This window comes from Rhinopithecus roxellana, chromosome 8, assembly GCF_007565055.1.
Source record: "Rhinopithecus roxellana isolate Shanxi Qingling chromosome 8, ASM756505v1, whole genome shotgun sequence".
Classification (NCBI taxonomy): domain Eukaryota; kingdom Metazoa; phylum Chordata; class Mammalia; order Primates; family Cercopithecidae; genus Rhinopithecus; species Rhinopithecus roxellana.
Window position 1 is genome coordinate 8,176,589 of NC_044556.1, and position 27,626 is coordinate 8,204,214.

General features: G+C 47.1%; 1 protein-coding gene across 4 annotated transcripts in view; it reads right to left on the bottom strand.

Moving 5' to 3' along the window:
• Positions 1-285: 285 nt before the first annotated feature.
• Positions 286-27,626, bottom strand: part of INSR (insulin receptor) — a 189,748-nt gene continuing 162,407 nt past the window's right edge. For 2 of the 4 annotated variants that reach the window (XM_030936303.1, XM_030936305.1), the window contains 9 exons: positions 20,951-21,110; positions 16,630-16,729; positions 14,363-14,430; positions 13,064-13,308; positions 11,395-11,505; positions 11,129-11,288; positions 9,120-9,249; positions 7,496-7,630; positions 286-5,416 (listed from right to left, as the gene is read on the bottom strand). In XM_030936303.1, the coding sequence (XP_030792163.1) occupies positions 5,062-5,416; positions 7,496-7,630; positions 9,120-9,249; positions 11,129-11,288; positions 11,395-11,505; positions 13,064-13,308; positions 14,363-14,430; positions 16,630-16,729; positions 20,951-21,110 (1,464 nt within the window). In that variant the 3' untranslated portion in view covers positions 286-5,061. Of the gene's footprint in view, positions 5,417-7,495; positions 7,631-9,119; positions 9,250-11,128; positions 11,289-11,394; positions 11,506-13,063; positions 13,309-14,362; positions 14,431-16,629; positions 16,733-20,950; positions 21,111-27,626 lie in introns of all 4 variants that reach the window. The other 2 variants (XM_030936304.1, XM_030936302.1) reach the window with 1 other exon arrangement.

Consider the following 27,626-nt stretch of genomic DNA (forward strand, 5'->3'; position numbering starts at 1 on the left):
CTGGGAGCCCTTGGGGAAGCGCTTACTTACCAAATGGTATGGAAATAGTGCAATATTTAAACGGCCAGTTTGGTCATACCGGTATGTCCCTGCGAGTCATCAACTCCGCTGGTAGCAATTATTTAACCTCTCTTTTCACGTGTGGAAGAATCTAGGTGTTTTTCTCCTCTAAAAAAAAGGTACCCACAGATTCCAAGAAGTTTTCCTTAACACAACCCAACTCATAGACACATCCTCCCACCACACGACAGGTCCTTACTGGGACACCACACAAAAACAAGCGTATTCTCAGATAATTTAATCAGAATTTTAATATAAACAGGTCATTATCCCATATTTTACATGCAGAACGATTTCAATATTCCAAAAAAAAGGCATCTTCTGTACATGGTGCTACTTGGCTCTTGTAGGAAAACATTGAAAAAATAATAATTGAGCTGTTGGTGGGTTTTGTGTTTCTGAGTTGTTTTCTGCAAAAGCTGCAGCATATTTGATCCTGCGTTGCCAACACGCAGGGCTGAGGCCACCCAGGCACACAAAGGGAAGAGGAGCAGCAACTTTGAGGCAAAGTGTAAAGACTAAACAAGCTGTTCCTGAATGTGTGCATGGATGCACACTTATTTTGAGGTTCTTCCTTCCTTCTCCAATGGGACCAAGAGCCCCAGATTTATGATCTGGTTTTTAACAAGGATTTTCAGTGGCCCACACCCAGATAGAAATTTGGCTGGTGGCTGGTTCTGGACATTGACTGGGATCAGAAGGTAACAGTAAGCTCAAAAAGCCATTGTGTCCCCTTCCCCCAGCCCGATTTCTTGAGGACCCTTAAGGAGATAGTCACCTTCTGTTGCAGCCCCCTGAAAGTCCACCATGTTCTTTTGTATGTTCTAGGGAGAAAAAAAAAGTGCTGACCTGTTCTTTTCATTTCCAACCTCACCTCTCATATAAATTAATATTCTGAAGAACATGCTAGAAGATTTTCTGAAGTGACACCCCTCTATGTGTACCACGAATATAAAATCAGCATTCCCTGTTCCCCATCCTCAACAAAACCATAGTTTCTGAAGAACCTAAGGTGTCAAGGACTCACCAGGTGGCATGCAAAGGACATTTAACCCTAAACTTCCACCCACTGTGAAGTAGAGAAATGATTACTGCTGGGACTACAGCACACCAATTTATCAGGATGGCCAGCGCAAGTCACACCCCTGATGATGCTCCTGCTCGTCCACAAGTGTTACAGAGGACTACAAATAAACATTTCCCAACCCAATAAACACATTTCTTGGTGGACTCCCTGCCCTGGTAGGATACAGTGAAAGATCTGTCCATCAATTGGTAACATAGTCCCCAGGGTCGCAGGATGACCTGTGCAGATCCTTATGTCAGTTCCCACAGCTTCTCTCCATCGTCCTCAGCCTATATCCAGACAAGCAGCAGTGCTTCTCCTTCTGACTACTTCCAATGACGGAACAGCACCTAGGACAGCTCCCGAAACCTGAACATTTTCTGATGCGTATTTGACATCACCAATGCAGAGAGAAAGTGACGTGCTTAGTATTCTCCTCCTGGAAGAAGAAACTCCTGTGTGGCTTTCACTACATTAATGAAAAGGGTTTTAATCATAGTGAGACATCTTTAAAAACAAGCAACAAAAAGTGTTACCTTAAGCTGGTTTTGTTGCTTTTTGTTGTTGTAATTTAACACTACAAACCCCCAGGACAACCATGTCTTTCTAGGACCAAAGTTTTATTGTTACAAAGTCAGCATTTCCTAATGTCAAAAGAGGCTTGCAACCCAATAGCTGTTTGCTCTTTTCACTGTGGCAATAGAGTCAAATAAATGAAACTGGTGAACCCCATTTGCAAGGGGCAGGCCCAGCACCCTACCTTTCTCCAGGGCAGGTGGAGAAAGGCGAGTCTGCAAGGACAGTGCCTAAAAGTACAAGAGCAGCAAGATTTGGGCCCCACTGGCCCTGCCTAGACTCTTGCATGGATTATCAAAGCTGCACAAGGTTCAACAACATTAGCTTGAGGTCAATCAAACCCCAACAGAGAGGTCCACGGTGTGTTGTTGCAAAAAAAAAAAAAAAAAAAGTGTTCAGCACATTCATGGGTTTTGGATTGGAATTTCCCGCACATGCTCCCATCCCACTTGGAGAATTTTAAAAGAGATTGTATTAGGTGTTTGTGTGTGAGGTGTATCACCAGCCTGAAAGGAGTTGGAATAAATTATCGGGGAGACCAGGGCACCTTTGTGCTCACTTCAGGGGAATTCCATGGAACAGGTGGGAATGCTTGTTCTGAATCAAAGCCTGTCTTTGCCCCAGCAGCCATCTCTCACCAAAGGAAGGTACACCTTGCAGGCGTACCTCATATATCAGATGCATCATGATGGCCTGGAACTTAGTTTATGCTTGGGGAACATAGTGACAATAGATGGAGGATTTTTTTTTAAAGGAAGATTAAATTCAGAGAAGAGTATTACCAGCCAGGAAGAAAAGGATCTACGCTCACATAAAGGCCATACCTTCTCCATCCCAACTCCCTCCCTCAAAATTCTTGCTGGTCCCTGGCATTCGAATCAGCTGATACACACGTTCCCTGATTCAGACCGGTTCCAGGTCGAATTCTGAAATCTCAAAGATGTCTGTGATTGAATCACATCTTAACAATACACTGAGGTAGACTGTGCTGAAAAACAAAAATCACTATCCCCCATTCACCTGTTTATTTTTCTTTGATAAAAATTTACATGTGCTCCGTTTTTTATGAGAGTGATTTTCAGAGTGATTTTATATATTAAAATAAATACTTTTCCCTCTAATATAAGAAAAACCTTTCTGAATTAGAAAAATGTGAAAATTGCAGCTAGTGTAGTATACAACCACTACAAATTTACTAGGAAGAGAACAAAATACCTAGATCTACGTGTTTGTTTTTTTAATTTACGTACAGACCCTCATATTTACAAAATAAATTTGGCAAAAATAATTTCTGTACTCTTACTCCTTGTACCCAATCACTGAGGCGTCTCAGCAATATTTTTACATGGTGTAATTTCTCGAATCATATAAATAAGACAGCAATAGACAATTGGGATTCGTGTCTACCTGTGTTCTTAATCAAGAATTGAGAGGGCTTGGAGGTTGCCATTATGACTCGATCCCATTCTTAAGCCCACAACTCTTAAGAGAAGAAAAGGAAGCAGTCAAAAAGTTGTAAGAAAATGCACTCAGGAATAACGCATGGGTGATGATTTTTTGATGAAGCAAAGTGATGAGTTCACTGTGTTCTTTGAGCAGCTGTGGTGGTTCTTTTCGCAAAGAGAAGAAACGGTGGATTCACGCCCATTCGGAAGTTCTTGGTGGTGCGAAAGGTCTTTTTCACGGTTTCTCCTCCAGACTCTACTCTCTTAGGGACTGCAACATCGTAAGCGTCTGCGCATTCTGCTCAGGCACCACACCTGGCCCGGATGAGGTCACCGGGCTCAGAGCAGCTTCCGGGAGTTCAGTACTGAGGACCGTCGGATGCTCTCAGGGTGGAGGGGACCAAGACGTACTCTCAGTGCACCTCTCTCTTATATTGCTTAGATGTTCCCAAAATGCATCCAGGTTGTTGCTCTTTGGGATCTGATGTTCTTGTGTTTGCACAATAACGGTAGGATGTTCACACCCAGGAGAGGAAACGCCACGAGAGGTACACACAGAGAACCAGAGGATGAACACAGGTGTTCTTGAAGGCAGGCTCAGAGCTAGGTAGCTACCAGCTTATCTGAACAGGAACGTTTCAGCAGACCTGGTACCTGAACCAGACCATCCACAAAACCTAGTCTCCCACACACTCCACGTGGCCTCACAGCGTCCAAAAGTGTTAGCAGCGAACGTGGCTTCATTCCCAGAAATGGATGCCTTTAAGACCAAACAAAGAGGCCACTTGTGCCTCACTCCCTCCCCTTCCCGGCCCCACAACAGGCAGACCAACTCATGTCTCCACTCCGCGCCAACCCCGGGGAATAGTCAATAACTTATGAGGCTAATACCAGAGAATTTAAAAATTAAATATGTTACAAATATATTCTCAAAACTCTGTCATCTCAGTTCTTCCTTTTTTTTTTCCTTTTTCTATTTTGTTTTTCCTTCCTTTCTTTCTTTTTTAATGTCCTAGCTTGGTTTGGTCTTGAAAAGATTCATAATCACTCCAAATGAAACGTTCCTCCCTTGGCTCCCAAAAAGTATCTTTCCACCAACGTGAAAGGAGGGTAGAAACCTGAGGCTAGACTTCTGACACGAGAAGAATCTGTCAAGAGCACAGTCTCCCAGTCAATAAGAAGGAAGGAGAGAGGGGGACATGAGCTCGCACCCTTGAGAAGAACCTTCATGAACCAATTCCCAAAGCATCAACTCCGCAAGGATACTTTGCACACACATCAGCCGTGTTGACTGGACACACGCATACACACGTGAGCACACGCCGGGACCACAGACCCTTATCCAAAGTATGAAAGCAGCAGCTATTGGTCAATTTGAGGAACGGATCTTGTAAAGAAAAAAAAAAAAAAAAAAAAAAAGAAATCCTTCAGCCTGGATGAGGAAAAAAAAAAAAAAAAGCCTTCTTGCAGCCCAACCTGTAAAGCTGCAAATTCTCCTGGAACAGGGCTGGGTGTTTTTGTTTTGTTTTTTTCTTTCGAACTTTTGTTCCACAGACAAGAAGTTTTATCTTTTATATTGCAGCTCAGACACCAGCAAAAAAAAAAGAACAGAATTTGTAAAAACAGGTGCTATCTTTCCATCTGCTGGGGGGAGGGGGGGAAAAACAAAAAAACACAAAATCCTGGTTTGAAACCGTTGTTGCTCCAAAAGGCGCAGCAGTTAAATCCTCTGTGGGACTAGTTAAATTGGCAACCAAACGAGTCCATCTTAAGATGCACAGAAATGTATAGGAACGATCTCTGAACTCCATTGGACATGGTAGAGTCGTGAGAATCCTGAGTTTTCCAGAGGCTTTCAAACCAGAGGAAAATGAAAATGGGAACCCCTGCCCGTCCCCGCCGCGGTAGGCACTGTTAGGAAGGATTGGACCGAGGCAAGGTCAGGATCCGCCCGTTTTTCTTGCCTCCGTTCATGTGAGTGTAAGGGATGTGTTCCTCGTAGCTCCGCTTGAAACCTAGCGAGGACCCTCCATCCCGGCCCCCCGCCTCCTCCCTCTGACAGTGCGAGGAACGGTCCAGCGGCACATTCTCCATGTCCTCAAACTCCATCTCCAGCTCCTCACTCTCGGGGGCCTTGTTCTCCTCGCTGTGAAAGAAGGACACCTCCGGAAAGCTGGGGTGCAGGTCGTCTTTGAGCAGGTTGACAATCTCCAGGAAGGTTGGCCTCATCTTGGGGTTGAATTGCCAGCACATGCGCATGAGGTCAGTGCTGCAGGGCAGAAGGACACATCCTGGGTGAGTCTAGGGGCCCAGCCAAGCATCCTCCCAACCCCGCCCTCGTCCCTGCAGCCAACACCCACGGACCACATGTGTTCACATCAGATGCTGGCTGTGTGTGTGGACAATTGTCAAGGCAGAAATAGCAATGCTAGAGGTTCTGAGAGATGGCGTTTTCTTTTTGCTTTTCTTCTTTTTTTGGACACAGGGTCTTATTCTATTACCCAGGCTGGAGTGCAGTGGCATGATCATAGCTCACTGCAGCCTCTGCCTCCTAGGCTCAAGCAATCCTCCCCCACCTGGCCTCCCAAGTAGCTGGGACCACAAGTGTGCACCACCATGCCTCGCTAATTTTTCTATGTTTTGCAGAGACAGGGCTTTGCTATGTTGCCCAGGCTGGTCTCAAACTCTAGGCTCAAGTGATCCACCCACCTTGGCCTCCCAAGATGCTGGGATTACAGGCGTGAGCCACCATGCCTGGCCACTTTTTTTAATTCTTTCTTTCTTTTTTTTTTGAGACAGGGTTTCTCACGTTGTCACCCAGGACGGAGTGCAGTGGCACAATCATAGCTCATTGCAGCCTTGAACCCCTGGGCTCAAGCAATCCTCCTGCCTCAACCTCCCAAAGTGCTGAGATTACAGGCATGAGCCATCCTGTCTAGCCTGAATTTTTTTTTTTTTTTTTTTTTTTTTTTTTTTTGAGACAGAGTCTCGCTCTGTCACCCAGGCTGGAGTGCAGTGGCGCGATCTCGGCTCACTGCCAGCTCCGCCTCCCAGGTTCATGCCATTTTCCTACCTCAGCTTCCCGAGTAGCTGGGACTACAGGCGCCTGCCACCATGCCCAGCTAATTTTTTGTATTTTTAGTAGAGACGGGGTTTCAGGAGGTTAGCCAGGATGGTCTTGGTCTCCTGAACTCGTGATCTGCCTGCCTCGGCCTCCCAAAGTGCTGGGATTACAGGCGTCAGCCACCGTGCCCAGCTGAAAGATGGTTTTGAAAAGGGTTGCCTCATTTCAAAACTGGATCAAGAGTAATCCCAGCACTTTGGGAGGCTGAGCCAGGAGGCTGAGTCCAGGAGTTCAAGGTTGCAGTGAACTGTGATTGCACCACTGCACTCTACCAGCCTGGGTGACAGAGCAAGACTTCATCTAAATATATATATATGTACATTTGGAGGGGGAATACATAATATGTATGCCTGACAAAATTTTTGTGTGTCTGTGTTTGTTTTTGAGACAGAATCTCGCTCTGTCACCCAGGCTGCTGTGCAATGGCACAGTCTCTGCTCACTGCAACCTCTGCCTCCCGGATTCAAGCAATTCTCCTGCCTCAGCCTCCTGAGTAGCTGGGATTACAAGTGCCCACCACCACACCCAGGTAATTTTTGTATTTCTAATAGAGACGGGGTTTCACCATGTTGGCCAGGCTGGTCTTGAACTCCTGACCTCAGGTGATCTGTTCGCCTCGGTCCCCCAAATTGCTGGGATTACAGGTGTGAGCCACCCATTCCCAGCCACCTGACAAAATTTTCAGCGTATAAATAATTAACAGCCAAACATAGGTCTCACTCCCCCGACCCCAGGTCTCCAGTTCCCTTCTCCCAAGATAACTACCGCTACGGGTTTCTTGTGCAACATTCCAGCTATACAATATGAAAGAAAATCTTACGATTTGCAAACACAAGCATGCCAGTAAAGACATACTATGTAAACAAGCACCTATGTAAACACGTGTGCTTATAAAGATATGTAAACAAGGTGTACATGTGCCATGATACGCTGATGCACATGTAAACATATAGTATGCAAACATAAATACCTATGTAAATATATAATATGCAAACAAGCATACATGTAGCACATATGGAAACTCAAGTGTGTGTACCACCATGCAATATGCAAATGCAAACACGCATGTAAGGACAAGCTATGCAAACACAAACACACCTGTAACATATAGCATGCAAACATGGTGAGCGTGTAGACATAGGAAAGGCAAGACCAAGCACACGTGTAAAGGGCAATACCCTTTCAATGAACACCTCACACACCTCAAACCCTTTCTACACTTACACTCTCTCTGGACAGTTGTCAGGTTGATCCAGGTACCCTCCGTCCATGACAAATTTCAACACCTGTTCATTAGACAGGCCTTGGTAAGGCTGTTCTGCCAAGCTGGTGATTTCCCAAAGGACCACGCCAAAGGACCTGTCAATGACAGTTGAGAGTAGTAACAAAGAAACCATTCACACACACACACACGCAAAAACACACACACACGCAAACACACATGCACACAGGCAAACTAGCACACAACACACGCAAACACACATGCAAACACATGCACATGCACACACAAACACACACGCACACACACACACAAACGCACACAGGCAAACTAGCACACACATGCAAACACATGCAAACGCATGCACACAAACACACAAGCAGACACACACACGCAAACTAGCACACACACATGCAAACGCACGTGTGCACACATGTAAATACGCAAACACACGTGCACACACACGCAAATACAAACACAAACACACATGCACACAGGCAAACTAGCACACACACGCAAACACATGTACACACATGCACGCAAACACATGCACAAACATGCAAACACACAGGCACACACATTTAATACACACACAAACACATGCACACATATGCATACACATACACGCAAACAGGCAAACACACACGTGTGCACACACATGCAAATACACACACACGCGTGCACACACATGCAAATTCACACACGCAAACACACAAATATGCAAACACACACAAACACACGCACACAGGCAAACTAGCACACATACGCAAACACACATGCATGCACACATGCACACAAACACACACACGTTTAATACACAAACATGCAAACACACACATACACACATACACACAAACACACACAAACACATACACACGCTCACACACATGCAAATACACAAACGCACACACACACACAAACATGCAAACACATCTCTTGGTTTGCTAGAACATGGTTGGCCAGTTAATAAAACAATTCATGCTGCAGTCCATAAATGCTATGAAAGGAAAATCAATCTTGGGGCCCCCAAATCACTAAACTCAAGGAAAAAGTCCAGCTGGGAACTGCTTGAACAAACTTGCCTCCCACTCTATTCAAAGTCCCCCCTCTGCTCACTGAGAAACATTCATATCTGATTGCTTCCTTTGGAGAGGCTCATCAGAAACTCAAAAGAATGCAACCATTTGTCTCTTATCTACCTATGACCTGGAAGACCCCTCCCCGCTTCGAGTTGTCCCGCCTTTCCAGACCCAACCAATGTTCATCTTGCATATGTTGATTGATGTCTCATGTCTCCCTAAAATGTATAAAAGCAAGCTGTGCCCTGACCACCTTGGGCACATGTGGTCAGGATCTCCTGAGGCTGTGTCATGAGCACGCGTCCTCAACCTTGCCAAATTAACCTTCCTAAATTAACTGAGACCTGTCTAAGATTTTCGGGGTTCACAATGCCTCCAGGATCAATCAGGACATAAGAGTGGCCACGGGAAGGTCCTCAGACAGGACACTGCCTTCCTTTCCTTGATGGGGGGTCCAGGAGGATGGCAGGCTTCCTTCCTCCGCTCTTGGCTGTTACTAGCACCTGGAATTCAAGCCCAGCGTCCATCCACCCCTCCACACACAACTCACCACATGTCAGAAGAAGTGGTAAAGACCCCATCCTTCAGGGACTCCGGCGCCATCCACCGTACAGGGAGCAGACCCTTGCCCCCTTTCCGGTAGTAATCAGTTTCATAGATGTCTCTGGTCATTCCAAAGTCTGACAACACAAACAATTCACATGCTCTTAACTTCCAGCCTTGGTCCTACCATCTGCCATCTTGACTGCCCCACCTCTCACAGAGCCCTAAGAGGGGTTCACCTGGCCCTGGTGTGTGCTCACCTGGGTGGTAGCCAAATCCAGTAAGAAGGGATTCTGAGGGTGCACATGGGAAAGTGAAGGGGGAAGATGGACTACTATTTAAAGGGAGGGAAAAGAAGGTACCAAATGACGAAGAAGCTACATTTTTCTTTTTCTTTCGTTTTTTTTTTTATATGGAGTCTCACTCTGTCCTCCAGGCTAGAGTGCGGTGGTGCGATCTCGGTTCACTGCAACCTCTACCTCCCTGATTCAAGCAATTCTCCTGCCTCAGCCTCCTGAGTAGCTGGGATTACAGCTGTCTGCCACCATGTCTAGCTAATGTTTTGTATTTTGAGTAGAGACGGGGTTTCACCATGTTGACCAGGCTGGTCTCGAACTCCTGACCTCCAGTAATCCGCCCGCCTCAGCCTCCCAAAGTGCTGGGATTACAGGTGTTAGCCACTGCGCCTGGCCAGGAGATGTCTTTTTGAGTCATAAATAGAATCATATCACTTCCTGCTGCCCCTTGCTCATGTAAGATAATGTCAAGATGACTTGCTGTGACATACAAGGTCCTTCTGGGTCTGGTTTCTGCCTCTCTCCTCGACCTCACATCTCACGCTGCTCTGGTCCCCTCTCTATTCCTTTTTTGTTTGTTTTTTTGAAACAGCGTCTCACTATTGCCCAGGCTGGAGTGCAGTGATGCAGTCACAGCTCACTGCAGCCTCCACCTCCTGGGCTCAAGCAATCCTCCCACCCCAGCCTCCTGAGTAGCTGGGACCACAGATGTGCACCACCACACCCCTTTTTAAAAAAATTTTTCATAGAGATGGAGTCTCACTATGTTGCCCAGGCTGGTCTCAAACTCCTGGACTCAAGCAGTCCTTACACCTTGGCCTTCCAAAGCACTGAGATTACAGGCGGGGCCCCCAGTCCTACAAACATATCTTTTAAAGAAGTGAATGGGTAAATGAGTTTATCAATACATGCAATTAAATGACAGCCTGTGGGGGGAGTGGTCCCCATCCAAAATCTTGCCCAGGCCAGGCACCGTGGCTCATGCCTGTAATCCCAGTGCTTTGGGAGGCCAACACAGCTGGATCATTTGAGGTCAGGAGTTTGAGACCATCCTGGCCAACATGGTGAAACTCCGTCTCTAGTAAAAATACAAAAATTAGCTGGGTGTGGTGGCGCACACCTGTAAACCCAGCTACTTGGGAGACTAAGGCGGGAGAATCACTTGAACCTGAGAGGTGGAGGTTTCGGTGAGCCAAGATCCTGTCACTGCACTCCAGCCTGGGTGACAGCGCAAGACTCCATCTCATAAAAAAGAAAAAAAAAAAAAAAAGCCAGTGTGGTGGCTCACGCCTGCAATCCCAGCACTTTGGGAGGCCGAGGCAGGAGGATCACGAGGTCAGGAAATCAAGACTATCCTGGCCAATGTGGTGAAACCCCGTCTCCACTAAAAATACAAAAATTAGCCAAGTGTGGTGGTGCACACCTGTAGTCCCAGCTACTCGGGAGGCTGAGGCAGGTGAATCACTTGAACTTGGGAGGCGGAGGTTGCAGTGAGCCAAGATTGCACCACTGCACTCCAGCCTGGGCGACAGAGTAAGACTCCATCTCAAAACAAACAAAAACAAACAAAACAAAACAAAACAAAAAACAAAAACAAAAAGAAGTATCTTGCCCCTTTTATACTATCAGAAAAGACTTAGCGGCTCATTACAGACAACTTCCTTCTGAAATCAAACCTGGCCTGGGTCGTTATGTTTTCAAAGCAGAAAGCCGGACGAACCTCCAATTTTGACAGTAAAATCATGGGCAACCATGCAGTTTCTTGCTGCCAGGTCCCGATGCACAAACTTCTTGGCATTCAGGTAGGCCATCCCATCAGCAATCTCCGCTGCCATCTGAATCATCTCTTGCAGGGTAGGGGGAGGGCGGCCAGGATTATTCTAAAACCGAAAGATGGGGTTGGTGTTTCAGCAGCACCGGGATTCGAGGAGGCCAGGAGTGGGTGCCCCACAGAGTATCCCGCTGGGTCCCCCCGAGGCAGCTCACCTCAGCCTCTGGCCGCAGAGAACGGAGGTAGCTCTTCAGGTCTCCGTGAGCCATCAGCTCCATCACCACCAGCGTGGGCTGGCCCTTGGACACCACTCCCAGGAGGCGCACCTGCAGAGCAAGCAACCAGGGTTCTTGGAGGAGGGTCCGTGATTCAACTCACCAAGGTTCTCCCTGCCTGGTGTCTATGTCACATACAGCACCCTGTGGCCTGGATGCAGTGTGCTCAGCCCTGGTCTAGGGGAGCAGACAGATAGGCCTTTGTATTTTTTTTTTTTTTTTAATTTTCGAGACGGAATCATGCTCTCTTACCCAGGCTGGAGTGCAGTGGCGTGATCTCGGCTCACTGCAACCTTCACCTCCCAGGTTCAAGCAATTCTCCTGCCTCAGTCTACCGAGTAGCTGGGGTTACAGACGCCCGCCAGCACACCCGGCTAATTTTTGTATTTTTAGTACAGACAGGATTTCTCCATGTTAGTCAGGTTGGTCTTGAACCCCCGACCTCTGGTGATCCACCTGCCTCAGCCTCCCAAAGTGCTGGGATTACAGCCACCACGCCCGGCCAGGCCTTTGTATTTTAACCATTCTCTCTGCCTGCCTCTCTGTTCCCTGCCACATCCACAGGGCCCAACTTCTCATGTCCTTGAAGTCTTTGCTCAAATACACCCTTGTCCAACCCTTCTTTCCTCTCTTTCTTCATGTTTCCATAGCATTTCCTCCTAATGTATAAAGGGTTTGGAGTCGGCCGGGGGCAGTGGCTTATGCCTGTAATCCCAGCACTTTGAGAGGCTGAGGCCGGTGGATCACCTGAAGTCAGGAGTTCGAGACCAGTCTGGCCAACATGGCAAAATCCCATCTCTACTAAAAATACAAAAATTAGCCGGGTGAGGTGGTGGGCTCCTGTTATCCCAGCTACTTAGGAGGCTGTGGCAGGAGAACTGCTTGAACCCGGGAGGCAGAGGTTGAGTGAGCCAAGATTATGCCACTGTACTCCACCCTGGGCGACAGAGAGAGACTCTGTCTTAAAAATATATATAAATAAAAATAAAGGTTTTGGAGTCTGTCTCCACCTGCTGTTTTGGAAGCTCTACAGGGGCAGGAATCCACTGTAACACAGGGATAAGAGCAGGGTTTTAAATGCCCCACAAATACGTGTGGCAAGGATGAAAGCACATGGGACTCAAAGAGAAACAAAGGAGCAGAAAGGCAGGAAGAGTTTGTGCTGCCTTCAAGGGAGAGTAGGAATGATGGCAGGTGGTATGAGGTGGACCTCTGTGTGGTCCTGGGTTACAAAGGAGCCAGGAAAAAGCAAGAAATGGAGGAGTCTAAAAAGCAATGGAAGATTCTGGAAAATGATGGAAGAGTCCAGAAAGTGGTAGAAGATTCCAGAAAATGATGGAAGATTCTAGAAAGTGATGAAAGAGTCTGGAAAGCAATGAAGCATTCCAGAAAGTGATGAGACAGTGATAGAGTCTGGTTCCAGGTGAAGTGGGAGAGGATGTGATTTGGAAAGGGAACGATCCCTCCCCGCACCTTTAGGATGGGTAGTGGAGTGGGGGTTGGGCAGGAGGTTACACCCAGTGTCCTGTGTCACTCTGTGCAGGAGGAGGAGGCAGAGAGAGGGAAGGGGCAGGAAAGCCAGCCTGTGTCCCATCCCCACTGGACTCACCACATGATGGCAGGTGAAGCCCTTCATGACCGAGGCCTCATTGAGGAACTCAATCCGCTCTCGGAGACTGGCTGACTCGTTGACCGTCTTCACTGCCACGCGGGTCTCTGCCTCACCCTTGATGATGTCCCTGGCGTTGCCCTCATACACCATACCAAAGGAGCCCTGCCCCAGCTCTCGAAGGAGGGTGATCTTCTCTCGAGGCACCTCCCACTCGTCCGGCACGTACACAGAGCATGGAAACACTACTTCTCACTTATCTACACAGCATCTTTGGCAGACCCCTTGGGGGCCTGCAGCCACCTTCCACCCAAGCCCTCACTCAAACCCCCTCGAAAACACTCATGAAGTGAGTTCTGTGATCCAGGACCCATGCCAGGCACTGGGCGTATCGCTGAGAACAGGACAGGCATCTGCACCCATGGAGACGGCATGGCAGAGACTCAAGGAAGGAGCCACAACCAGTTCAAGATCCTGGCCAATATGTCCTGAGACAAGCCTGCAGCCCCATCCTTCTTGTCTGATTTCAGACCCTTGCCATGAAATGGTGCTACTTCCCACCTGAGACTACTGTTTCTGCAAAGTGCTGAGGGGATGGAAGACAGGTTGTAATAGGTTGGGGGTAAAAAAAAAAGCCAGGATACTTGGCAGCTCTTCCCATGAAAAGGTGGAGTCTATCTCACCATCCCTTGGCCCTGGGCATGGCCTTGTAAGTTATTTTGGTCAATGGGAATCAGGAGGAACGACCCAAGCAGAAACTCGGAATGGACTATTACTCTGGAGCTTGCCCTCCCTTGCAGCTAGGACAGAGTACCATGCAATGAAGCCTGCCAGCCTGCTGGAGCCTAAGAGGCCACAGGGACAGAGTGAGGCTCAGCCTCCCCCAGCTTAGGGCCCCCACGTTGGGACCACCCAGCCTGCCGACCACCAGACATGTGAGTGAAATCATCTAAGACTACCAAGTGCTAGCTGACACACCACCAACATGTAGCTACATGGGTGAAGCCAGGCAAGACCAGAAGAAGAACCGCCCAGCTGAGCCCAGCCCAAGTTGTCGACCCCATCGAAGGGTCCCAGACCAGCTAGATGAGCCCATCCAGGCAGGTGCCAAATACCATGTGTCCACATGCACACGGTAATGAGGTTTCTGCAGCAAGGGCAGTTTGGCAAGCTCAAATGACTAAGAGGGCTTTTCTTGGCCTCCCTGGGGAACCCATCCTTCACTCTCAGTCAATGGTGAAGGCAAAGGAAGCTGTTGAGTAGGGTACTGGTCACCCACAGGGCAGGGATGGTACTCACCATCACTGGCACTGAGATACTCAGGGTTTGAAGAAGCGTAAAGCGGTCCCAGTGGCCCATCTGGCTGCCTGGAGGAGAAAAATGAGGCACATTAGCTTGAGGTTCTCATGGGACTCTGCAGGTCTCCAGAAAGGGGTTTCATACAAGACTCCTCAAGGCAAATGGCAGCCCTTACCAGCAGAATCCCCATAATTCTAGATACAGTCTAGGGCAGGGATGGGGGACCTTTATGTTTTGAATGGAAGCCCATCAGACAAGTACTTAAGTGCATCAACATGGCAGCAGCACTCATCCCTCCCTGGGTATTTTTTTTTTCCACATTTCAGAGTTGGAGTCTTGCTGTGTTGTGGCTGGAGGGCAGTGGTTTAATCATAGATCACTGCAGTCTCGACCTTCTGGGCTCCAGAGATCTTCCCACCTCAGCTTTTTGAATAGCTGGGAATACAGGTGCTCACCACCACACCTGGCTAATTTTTAAAATTTCGTAGAGACAGGGTCTCACTATGTTGCCCAGGCTGGTCTTGAACTCTTGATCTCAAGTGATCCTCCTGCCTCATCCTTCCGAGTGGCTGGGATTACAGATGTGCACAACCATGCAGGGCTCTGGCTGGCTTTTATTACAATTTATGGCCGTCTATGTAACACTTAAAAGCCACTCACCCAGTACTGTTCTACAGCGAGCTCATCCCGACTGATGAGAAACAATTATTAAATTTTCAGGAAACGAGTGAGCCAGTTATTAAATACAAGCATTATTAAAGATTAAATTGTACAATGCCTTCCAAATAGAACAAAAAATGTAAATTATAGAGGCTTACAATTAAATTACCCTAAAAGCAAAGAAGATACATGTTCAAAACTCATCACTTTCTAACTCTCATACTCCATTTTACTATGATCAATGCAGTTGAGGTTATTTACCTTATAGCATTTATACACCATATTGTATCCATAGGGTGAATTCAATGGGGAGCTATTATGTATCTCTTTCCGACACTGTACTCAGTAATATTATGTCTACAGCTTGAAATTAGACATGCTGGGAATATTTACATTACAAAAACTGGCAAATGCTATAACTTGGGACTGGATTTGTTGTTCTGTTGTTTGTCCAGGCTTGAGAAAGTGATGAGAAAAATATTTTTGTTTTGTTTTTGAGACACAGTCTCGCTCTGCTGCCCAGGGTGGAGCGCAATGGTGTGATCTCAGCTCACTGCAACCTCTGCCTCCCGGGTTCAAGCGATTCTCCTGCCCCGGCCTCCTGAGGAGCTGGGATTACAGGCGCACACCACCACACCCTGCTAATTTTTGTATTTTTAGTAGAAACGGGGTTTCACCATGTTGGTCAGGCTGGTCTCGAACTCCTGACCTCATGATCCACCCGCCTCGGCCTCCCAAAGTGCTGGGATTACAGGTGTGAGCCACTGCGCCTGGCCGAGAAAAATGTTTAATCATGTAGATTAAACTTCAAAGCGTGTCATGTCTGCAACTGTGACATTGCACTTGGCATAAAACATTAAGAAAATGTTCTTCTGGTATTTAAAAATTATTATATGACTCAGCAAAGACGTCATTCATATCACTGATGAACATATATGTCTTATTTCAGTTTTGTCCTACTCTTTTTTTTTTTTTCTCTGAGATGGAGTCTCACTCTGTTGCCCAGGCTGGAGTGCAATGGCGGGATCTTGGCTAGCTGCAACGTCCACCTCCAGGGTTCAAGTAATTCTCCTGCCTCGGCCTCCTGAGTAGCTGGGATTACAGGCGCCTACCACCACGCCCGGTTAATTTCTTAGTATTTTTAGTAGAGATGAGGTTTCACCACGTTGGCCAGGCTGGTCTCAAACTCCTGACCTCAAGTGATCCACCCGCCTTGGCCTCCCAAAATGCTAGGATTACAGGCGTGAGCCACTGTGCCCAGCCATGTCCGACTCTTTCATGTAAATTTTGAAAAATTAATCAACATTCACATTGGAGCTATACTTGTTTAATTAATGGCAATCATAGGTTGGCTTTGGATATAAAGGTTTGGGCAAAAAAAATTTAAAAATCAACAGAAACGTTCTGTAAGAATCAACTGGCTAGAGGGAATTTACAATAAAGAGTTGTATATATCGTATTATGACAATTATCTGTAAATTGCACGTTACACATCCTATATCAGTAAAATTCATAATAAACTTACATATACCTATACCTATATCGAGGCATATTTTCCCCCAGAGAACCAGTGGTTCCCAGCACACCACTGAACTCACTCAACTCACCTCTTTCTCAGGAATAGATAAATACTTCCAATCACAACACTGAAGAGAAAGACAAAGATGAGGGGGCCGATGATAATTTTTGCAATATTTGACGGGACATCTACTGAAATAGAATAAGAAAATACATGTTTCATATCAGTGTGTTCCTAACAAAGTTCACACCAAAAATCACATCCACTCCTGGAAAGGGTGGGCCACCCTGTTTCCCCCCTCCCTTGTCCATGAACCTCTCTGCTACTCTTCCACACCCTGATTTTTCCAGCAGTCCCACAACAGTCCCGTAGGTTCAGTAGGACCAGGCAGTAGGCTCAGAGGTCAGAATTCTGGTAGCACACTGTTCCCCACCCCCACTCCCAAATCACTGCTCATTTCCACCCCTCCCACATCTCAGGCAGTGGATGCAGGACCCCATACTGTCAGTTTAATGCTCTGCTGCTGCCCCTCTGAAATGCTTATTCATTTTATTTTAATCTTTATCTAGTTACTTATTTTTGTGACGGAGTCTTGCTCTGACACCCAGGCTAGAGTTCAGTGGCACGATCTCGGCTCACTGGAACCTCCTCCTTCTAGGTTCAAGCAATTCTCCTGCCTCAGCTTCCCGAGTAGCTGGGATTACAGGCGTGCACCACCATGCCTGGCTAATTTTTGTACTTTTAGTAGAGACGGGGTTTCACCTTGTTGGCCAGGCTGGTCTCAAACTCCTGACCTCAGGCGATCCTCCCGCCTCAGCCTCCGAAAGTGCTGGGATGACAGGCGTGAGCCACCACACCCGGCCAAATTCTTAATAATTTTAAAGCAAGGAGCTCTGCATTTTCATTTTTCACTGGGTCTCGCAAATTATATAGCTAGTCTCGATTCCAGCGTGACTTTTGACAGATGTAAAATTCTTTTGATTTTTATTTTTTAGAGACAGGGTCTTGCTCTGTCACCCAGGCTGGAGTATAGTGGCATGATCACAGTTCACCGCAACCTCAAACTCCTGGGCCCAAGTGATCTTCCTGTCTCAGCCTCCCAAGTAGCTGGGATTACAGGCATGCGCCACCACAACTGGCTAATTTTTGTATTTTTGTGTGGAGACAGAGTCTCGCTATGTTACTCAGGCCGGTCTCTAATGCCTATCCTCAAGCAATCCTCTTGCCTCATCCTCCCACAGTGCTGGGACTACAGGTGTGAGCCACCTCACCCAGCCGAAAAACTCTAATAACAAAGATGGAGATGCTAGCAACAGGGGCCAGGCACTTAACATTTGTGTCATTAAAATGTTCCTCCACCTCCTGGAGTGGTTCTGTTATTATCTCCATGTACAGATGAGGGAGTGCAGGATTGCCAGATAAAGAAAATGTGATACATACACACCATGGAATACTACACAGCCATAAAAAAGAAAGAGATCACGTTCTTTGCAGCAACATGAATGGAGCTGGAGGTGATTATGCTAATTGAATTCACACAGGAACAGAAAACCAACTACCTCATGTTCTCCCCCATAAGTGAGAGTAAGACACAGAGCACACATGGACAGAAAGAAGGGAACAGTAGACACCGGGACTGATATGGTTTGGATCTGTGTCCCCACCCAAAGCTCTTGTGGAAATGCAATTCCCAATGTTGGAGGAGTGGCCGGGTGGGATGTGATTGGATCATGGAGGCGGTTTCTAACGGGTTAGCAACATCCCTCCTGGGTACTGTATAATGAGTGGGTTCTCATGGGATCTGGTGGTTTAAAAAGCGTACAGCACCACCCCCCGTCTTAACACCTTGCTCCCATTTCGCCTTCCACCATGATTGAAAGTTTCTTTCTTTTTTTTTTTTTTTTTTTTGAGACGGAGTCTCACTCTGTCCACCAGGCTGGAGTGCAGTGGCACGATCTCGGCTCACTGCAAGCTCCGCCTCCCGGGTTCACGCCATTCTCCTGCCTCAGCCTCCCTAGTAGCTGGGACTACAGGCTCCCGCCACCGCGCCCGGCTAATTTTTTTGTATTTTTAGTAGAGACGGGGTTTCACCGTGTTAGCAGGATGGTCTCGATCTCCTGACCTCGTGATCCACCCACCTCGGCCTCCCAAAGTGCTGGGATTACAGGCGTGAGCCACCACGCCTGGCCCGATTGAAAGTTTCTTGAGGCCTCCTCAGAAGCTGAGCAGATGCCAGCATCATGGTTCCTGTACTGTCTGCAGAACTGGGAGCCAATTAAACCTCTTTTCTTTCTTTTTTTTTTTTTGAGACGGGGTCTCGCTCTGTCACCCAGGCTGGAGTGCAGTGGCCGGATCTCAGCTCACTGCAAGCTCCGCCTCCCGAGTTCACGCCATTCTCCTGCCTCAGCCTCCCGAGTAGCTGGGACTACAGGCGCCGCCGCCTCGCCCGGCTAGTTTTTTTTTTTTGTATTTTTTAGTAGACACGAGGTTTCACTGTGTTAGCCAGGATGGTCTCGATCTCCTGATCTTATGATCCGCCCGTCTCGGCCTCCCAAAGTGCTGGGATTACAGGCTTGAGCCACCGTGCCCGGCCTAAACCTCTTTTCTTTATAAATTACTAAGTCCCAGTCTCAGGCTTCTTTTCTTTTCTTTTTTCTCTTCTCTTCTTTTCTTTTTTCCTTCCTTCCTTCCTTCCTTCCTTCCTTCCTTCCTTCCTTCCTTCCTTCCCTCCCTCCCTCCCTCCCTCCCTCCCTCTCTCTTTTCTTTTCTTTTCCTTTCTTTCCTTTTTTCTTTTTCTTCTCTCTCTCTCTTTCACTATTTCTTTCTTTCTTTTTTTATTTTTTGAGACAGAGTCTCACTTTGTTGCCCAGGCTGGAGTGCAGTGGTGTGATCTCAGCTCACTGCAACCTCCACCTCCTGGGTTCAAGCAATTCTCCTGCCTTAGCCTCCCGAATAGCTGGGATTACAGGCACACATCACCATGCCCGGCTAATCTTTTTTTATTTTTAGTAGAAACAGGGTTCCACTATATTAGCTAGGCTGGTCTCAAACTCCTGACCTCGTGATCTGCCCACCATGGCCTCCCAAAGTGCTAGGATTACAAGCGTGAGTCACCATGCCTGTCCTTCCTTCCTTCCTTCCTTCCTTCCTTCCTTCCTTCCTTCCTTCCTTCCTTCCTTCCTTTTCTTTCTTTCTCTCTCTCTCTCTTTCTTTTCTCTTTCTTTTTCCTTTCTTTCTTTCTTTCTTTCTTTCTTTCTTTCTTTCTTTCTTTCTTTCTTTCTTTCTTTCTTTCTTTCTTTCTTTCTCTTTCTTTCTCTCTCTCTTTCTTTCTTTCTCTCTTTCCCTCTCTTTATCCTTCTTTCCTTCTTTCCTTCCCTCCTTCCTTTCTTTTTTTTCTTTCTTTCCTTCCTGTCTGTCTCTCTTCTTTTTTTTTTTTTTTTTGAGACAAGGTCTCACTCTGTCACCCAGGCTGGAGTGCAGTGGTGCAATCTCGGCTCACTGCAACCTCTGCCTCCCCAGTTCAAGCAATTCTCCCACCTCAATCTCCCAAGTGGCTGGGACTACAGGTGCACACCACCATGCCCAGCTAATTTTTGTATTTTTTGGTAGAGATGGGGTTTCACCATGTTGGCCAGGCTGGTCTCAAACTCCTGACCTCACGTGATCGGCCCACCTTGGCCTCCCAAAGTGCTGGGATTACAGGTGTAAGCCACTGTGCCCAGCTAGGTATTTCTTTATTGCAGTGTGAGTACAGACTAACACAGGTGCCTACTTGAGAGTGGTGGGTGAGAAGAGGGAAAGGATCAAAAAATGACCTACGTGGTACTATGCTGATGACATGGGTGACAAAATTATCTGTATGGCAAACCCCCAATGACACACAATTTACTTATATAATGAACTGCACAAGTACCTCTGAAACAAAAATAAAAGTGGTTTTTTTTTTTTTTTTTAAAGTGCAGGATCAGTCCAGGCATGGTGGTGACTCATACCTGTAATTCCAGCACTTTGGGAGGCTGAGGTGGGTGGATCACTTGAGGTCAGGAGTTTGAGACCAGCTGGCCAACGTGGTGAAATGCCATCTCCACTAAAAATACAAAAATTAGCCAGGCGTGGTGGTGTGCACCTGTAGTCCCAGTTACTGTGAGGCTGAGGTGGGAGAATCATTTGAACCTGAAAGGTGGAGGCTACAGTGAGCCGAGATTGTGCCACTGCACTCCAGAACAAGCATCAAGTGCAGGATCAGAGAGAGCAAGCACCTAGCCCCAGTCACACAGCGGCAGCTGGTAGGCGGGACAGTCAAGGCCAGGACCAGCACCTGTGGCCTCTCCATGTTATCCTCTTAAATGTTCCACCATGCTCAATGCTAAGCACAGCCCCAACTAGCTGAGGCTGCCATGGAGACTTACAATAGTCTGTGACGTAGAAATAGGTGGGTTCCGTCCAGGAGCCGTTGCCCGCGAGGGAGGTGGCCCGGACTCGCACGCTGTAGTTCCCTGGAGACAGCCCGCGCAGCCTGCAGCCCCGTTCCAGAGCGAAGTGCTTGCGGGAGACACAGAGATGCAGCTCCTGGAAGGAAGAGAGGAGGAGGAGGAGGGTGGCTGAGTTTTGCACATTTGGGAGTGTCCGCCCCTAGCAGAGAGCTCATAGCCAGGATCCTGCTCAGAAATGACGCCAAGGCAGCAAAGCACAGACTAAGACACTCAAGTGACTTTGAGAATTGCAGAATTTTATAACCACAGTGCTAGGGATAAGGATATAGATACAGAGATTATCATTACTGGAAAGGGCCAGACTTCATAAGCCAGAAGCCGAGCATTAGACCCTGATGGTTTCTTTTCTTTTCTTTTCTTTTTTCTTTTTTTTTTTTTTGAGACGGAGTTGCCCAGGCTGGAGTGCAATAGCGCAATCTCGGCTCACTACACCTCTCGGGTTCAAGTGATTCTCCTGCCTCAGCCCCTGAATAGCTGGGATTACAGGCACCCACCACCATGCCCGACTAATTTTGCATTTTCAGTAGAGTCAGGGTTTTACCATGTTGGCCAGGCTGGTCTCAAACTCCTGACCTCAAGTGATCTGCCCACCTCAGCCTCCCAAAGTGCTGAGGTTACGGGCGTGAGCCACTGCGCCTGGCCCTATTATCTATTTTCTATTAATATTATTTTCTATAATATTATCTTTCTAAAAATCATTTGTTTTATTTTTAATTGACAACAGTCATACAGGTCTGGCACAGTGGCTCATGCCTGTAATCCCAGCCCTATGGGAGGCCGTGATGGGAGGATCACTGGAGCCCAGGAATTAGAGACCAACCCGGGAAACATAGTGAGACCTCATTTCCACAGAAAATAGAACAATTAGCCAGGGACAGTGGTTCGCGCCTGTAGTCCCAGCTACTCAGGAGGCTAAGGTGGCAGAATCACTTGAGCCCAGGAGGTCAAGGGTGCAGTGAGCTATGAAAGCTCCACTGCACTCCAGCCTGGGTGACAGGCTAGACCCTGTCTATAAAATAAACAAACAAAAATAAAAATAATAGTGGTATACACGTATGGGGTACAGTGTAAAGTTATGATACAGTATAAATTGTGGAATGATTAAAACAAGCTAATTAAATGCTCATCAGTTCATGTACTTATTTCTTTGTTGTGAGAATATTTAAAATCTATTCTTCTAGCCATTTTGCAATATGTGTTATTAGCTACAGTCACCATTCGTGTACAGAGCAATGGATTCCAAGAACGTATTCCTCCTGTCTGAAACTTTGCACCCTTTGATTCACATCTCTCCTTATTCTTCCTTTGATTGTTTTTTTCCCTGACCATTTTAAAATGCAAAAGTGGGCAGGGCGTGGTGGCTCATGCTTATAATTCCAACACTTTGGGAGGCTGAGGCGGACAGATCACTTGAGGTCAGGAGTTCGAGACCAGCCTGGTCAAGATGGTAAAACCCTGTCTCTACCCAAAATACAAAAATTAGCTGGACTTGGTGGCGCACACCTGTAATCCTAGTTACTCAGAGGCTGAGACAGGAGAATCACTTGAACTCGGGAGACGGAGGTTGCAGTGAGCCGAGATTGTGCCACTGCACTCCAGTCTGGGCGACAAAGCAAGACTCCGTCTCAAAAATAAATACATAAATAAATAAAATGCAAAAGTGACTCCCTGCTCACAAATCATTACAAATCAGGCAGCAGGCCACATTTAGCCTATGGGATATAGTTTACTGACTGACCCCTGGTTTAAGAGATTATATGGTTTGTCTGCGGTCTCATAGCTGCAAAGTGGCAGGGCCAGCTCTTGAACTGTCTGGCTCTACAGCTACTCGGGAGGCTGAGGCAGGAGAATGGCGTGAACCCGGGAGGCGGAGCTTGCAGTGAGCCGAGATTATACCACTGCACTCTGGCCGGGGTGACAGAGCGAGACTCCGTCTCAAAAAAAGAAAAGAAAAAGAAAAAAGAAAAAAAAGAGAACTGTCTGGCTTTATAACTTCTCCTTAAGACTACGGCAGAATATTTTTGCCATGTCTCCAGCAAAATTAGAAAAGGATGGAAATGAAGGATCTGCAGGGCCTATGCCAGATTTCCTGCCTTTCCCTGCAACTCCCGGCCTCTGTCGCATCAGAACCAAATGGATAAATGGGCTTAATGTCTAAGGACAAATAAAAAAAACTCTTTCTTTGCCACGGTGTTGCCTTTCAATTTTTTTTTTTTTTTTACTCATTATAAAAAGAGTTGAAGGCCAGGCACAGTGTGGCTCATGCCTGTAATCCCAGCACTTTGGGAGGCCGAGGAGGGCAGATGACGAGGTCAGGAGATCGAGACCATCCTTGCCAACATGGTGAAACCCTGTCTCTACTAAAAATACAAAAATTAGCTGGGCGTGGTGGCAAGTGCCTGTAATCCTAGCTACTCGGGAGGCTGAGGCAGGAGATTCACTGGAACCCGGGAGGCGGAGTTTGCAGTGAGTTGAGATCATGACACTGCACTCCAGCCTGGGCAACAGAGTGAGACTGTCTGAAAAAGAAAATGTGGTACACTTTGCCTCAAAATAAAATAAAATAAGTACATAAATAAATAAATAAAACAGTGGGGATAAAACAGCTGGGATCCACCCAAATGGAGATTCGCAAAGTGCAAAACATACCTTGTGATAAGCATGTAACTAGAGGTAAAACGAGAACTTCCGAGAAGAGACAGGAGGCTCTCAGGAATAAGACCATGAAACCTGCAAGCATTGAGCCAAAACTCTGAAAAGTTTTCGAAACAGTTCCAAGCTAATAGTGCATGCAGAAAACCAGGCTGGAACATTTAGGAGAGGGGTGGAGAGTGGAGAAGAGAAATAAATGTTTTTTTTAAAAAAAAAAAAAAAGCCAACAACCCCGTGTTTATCATGTGACAGTAACAGCAAGAAAACAAATCAGTCTGATGGCAGGGGTGGGGGCAGGGAACTCCAGTCCAAAGTTTCTTCCAAGTGGAATGAGTCACCGAGTAGAGAGGGACGAATAAGCAAATATAGAAACCCAAGGTAGCTGCTATCCGGGACAAAGGGGAAACGCATCTTCTTTTTTTTTTTTTTTTTTTTTTTGGAGACGGAGTTTCGTTCTTGTCGCCCAGGCTGGAGTGCAGTGGCGAGATCTTGGCATCTTGGCTCACTGCAACCTCCGCCTCCTGGGTTCAAGCGATTCTCCTGCCTCAGCCCCCTGAGTAACTGGGATGACAGGTGCGTGCCACAGCATGACTCTGTCTCTAAAAAAACATTTTTTTAAGGGAGATACTGAAAAAAATGCAATTAAATAGCCAGAGGTGGCTTTGTTTATGAAACTAGCAAAAGAAAAAAAAAAAACATAACACTCACTGGCTGGGCGCAGTGGCTCACACCTGTAATCCCAGCACTTTGGGAGGCCAAGGCGGGCGGATCATGAGATCAGGAGTTCGAGACCAGCCTGACCAACATGGTGAAACCCCATCTCTACTAAAAGACAAAAATTAGTCGGGTGTGATGGTGGGCTCCTGTAGTCCCAGATACTCAGGAGGCTGAGGCAGGAGAATCACTTGAACCCAGGAAGCAGAGGTTGCAGTGAACCGAGATTGCACCAATGCACTGTATCCTGGGCTGCAGAGATAGACTCTGTCTAAAAAAAAAAAAAACAAAAAGTCGGCTGGGCGCGGTGGCTCAAGCCTGTAATCCCAGCACTTTGGGAGGCCGAGACGGGCGGATCACGAGGTCAGGAGATCAAGACCATCCTGGCTAACACGGTGAAACCCCGTCTCTACTAAAAAAAAAAAAAAAGAAAGAAATGCCAAACTCCTTCCTAAAGCAGCTGTGCCATTTTATGTTCCCACCAGCAACGTATGAGCGTTCTGATTTCTCCTCACCCTCACCAACACTAATTACTGTCCATCTTTTTGGTTTTTGCCATGCTCGTGGGCACGAAGTGGTATCACATTGTGCTCTTGATCTGTATTTTTGTCACGGCTAATTTGGGGCTGAGTTTTGTGTTCTGTCCTGGTACCAGGGTGGCGTTGAGGGTGGGAGGTAAGAGCCACTCAAGGGAGAGGAGCAGCTTCCAAAGGAAGTTCAGAGCATTGTTGACAGCAAGGATACAGATTCTGCAGAGTGAACAATGCCTGTTTCCACTGCAGATCCTCCTTGATTTTTTTTTCCTGCTTCTGTGTCCAACTTGTCCCTGTTCACCCAGAACTTTCTGAGTGTGGACACTGAAAATCTCACGTCCCAGGGAGCCCTCAGTCCTGGCTAAACCTAGACAACTGGTCACCCTGTTGGCATTGGATTTAACTCGAATCCTAACTTCTCCTAGCTTTTTCCCATGCCTTTGACTGGCCTGTGTCTCCTGTTCCTGCGACCCAAGGGTCACTATTAGGAAGTCCCACCACAAATCCCCAATAGCCTCTGCCCCACACAGCACAACCCCAATCCCACCCAGACCAACTCTGTTCACCCTAGAGAGAAGCAGAGATGGGGAGAAAATGAAAGGAGAATGTGAGGCTACAGTCACCTTCTTAAGAACCTTTTCATAGACACATTTCTGTTATTGCCAACAATTTCCTTAATTACCTAGCATTGCTTTGATCAAGAAAAAAAGTGATGTACAACTTTATTTATTTACATATAGAGAGGGAGATGGAGTCTCACTCTGTCATCCAGGCTGGTGTGCAGTGGTGTGATCTTGGATCACTGCAATCTCTGCCTCCCAGGTTCAAGCGATTCTCCTGTCTTAGCCTCCTAAGTAGTTGGGACTACAGGCGCACACCACCACGCCCAGCTAATTTTTGTATTTTTAGTAGACACAAGGTTTCACCATGTTGGGCCGGGCTGGTCTTGAACCCTGACCTCAGGTGATCCGCCCTCCCAGGGTGCTAGGATTACAGGGGTGAGTCACTGCTCCCGGCCTAAAACTTTATTTTTATGTACACAATTTATACTGTTGGAATATAATTTTACTACATTTACAAAATTCTCTCTAGCACATGGTGGGAGTGAATATTATAGTATGTAAGTTACATCTTAATAAAGCTGTTTCTAAATTAAAAAAAAAAAAAAAATCCCTCATGCCCAAGCCAATCAGCATACAGCATTCCTCTGGTCACATGATTGGGCATTGGGTGTCACATGACCTCAGTCTAGCTGGGAATGCTGGGATGCACTCTGTCTTCCTCTGGGTTTGGCACTGCAAAGAAATGAGGTTTGGAACTACTACAACCACAGGTGGACAGCCAGGGGCTACTGGGCTCACTGCCAGGAGCCTTAAGATGCAACCCACCCAGGCCAGGCGTGGTGGCTCACACCTGTAATCCCAGCACTTTGGAATGCCAAGGTGGATTACCTGAGGTCAGGAGTTCGAGACCAGCCAGGCCAACATGGTGAAACCCCATCTCCATTAAAAATACAAAAATTAGCCAGGTGTGGTGGTGGGTGCCTGTAATCCCAGCTACTCAGGAGGCTGAGGCAGGAGAATCGCTTAAACCCAGGAGGCAGAGGTTGCAGTGAGCTGAGATTGCACCACTGCACTCCAGCCTGGATGACAGAGTGAACGAGATTCCACCTCAAAAAAAAAAAGATGCCACTGACCCAAAGGAATCCTGGATCCAGCCATTCCTGAAGCTCCTCAGTTGTTCAGCTCTGGGAGCTAATAAGCTTTTCCTCTATCATAAACTAGTTTGGATACAGGGGGATTCTTAACTGCTGGGGGATAACACAAGGGAACTAAATTCCAGAGCGTGTAATTTTAACTTCTACATTACACCGAACAAAGGTCATCCCAAACATTTTATCTTAGTTTTTTTTTTTTTTTTTTTTTTTTTGAGACGGAGTCTCGCTCTGTCGCCCGGGCTGGAGTGCAGTGGCCGGATCTCAGCTCACTGCAAGCTCCGCCTCCCGGGTTTACGCCATTCTCCTGCCTCAGCCTCCCGAGTAGCTGGGACTACAGGCGCCCGCCACCTCACCCGGCTAGTTTTTTGTATTTTTTAGTAGAGACGGGGTTTCACCATGTTAGCCAGGATGGTCTCGATCTTCTGACCTCGTGATCCGCCCGTCTCGGCCTCCCAAAGCGCTGGGATTACAGGCTTGAGCCACCGCGCCCGGCCTATCTTAGTTTTTTGGAGACAGAGTGTTCTTGCTCTGTCACCCAGTCTGGAGTGTAGTGACTGAGTCATAGCCCACTATAACCTGGAGCTTCTGAGCTCAAGCAATTCTCTCCTCAGCCTCCCAAGCAGATGGGGCTATAGGCACAGACCACCACACCTAGCTAATTTTGAAAATTTTTTTGCAGAGATGGGGTGTGGCTATGTTGCCCAGTCTCAAACTCCTGGCCTCAAAGCAATCCTCCCACCTCAGCTTCCTGAGTCACTGGAATTATAGGCAGGAGCCACCATGCTTGGCCCCCAAACATCGTTTTAAATGGCTCTCATCCACCAATTCTATGGATGCCCCATCTTCCATGTGTCCATTCTCCAGTGGATGGATGTCTAGTGGTTTGCATATTTTGCTACTGATGAAAATCTTGTGCATAGAGCTTTGTTCCCTGCCCCAAATTTGAATGATTTCCTTAGGACCTACAGGATTAATA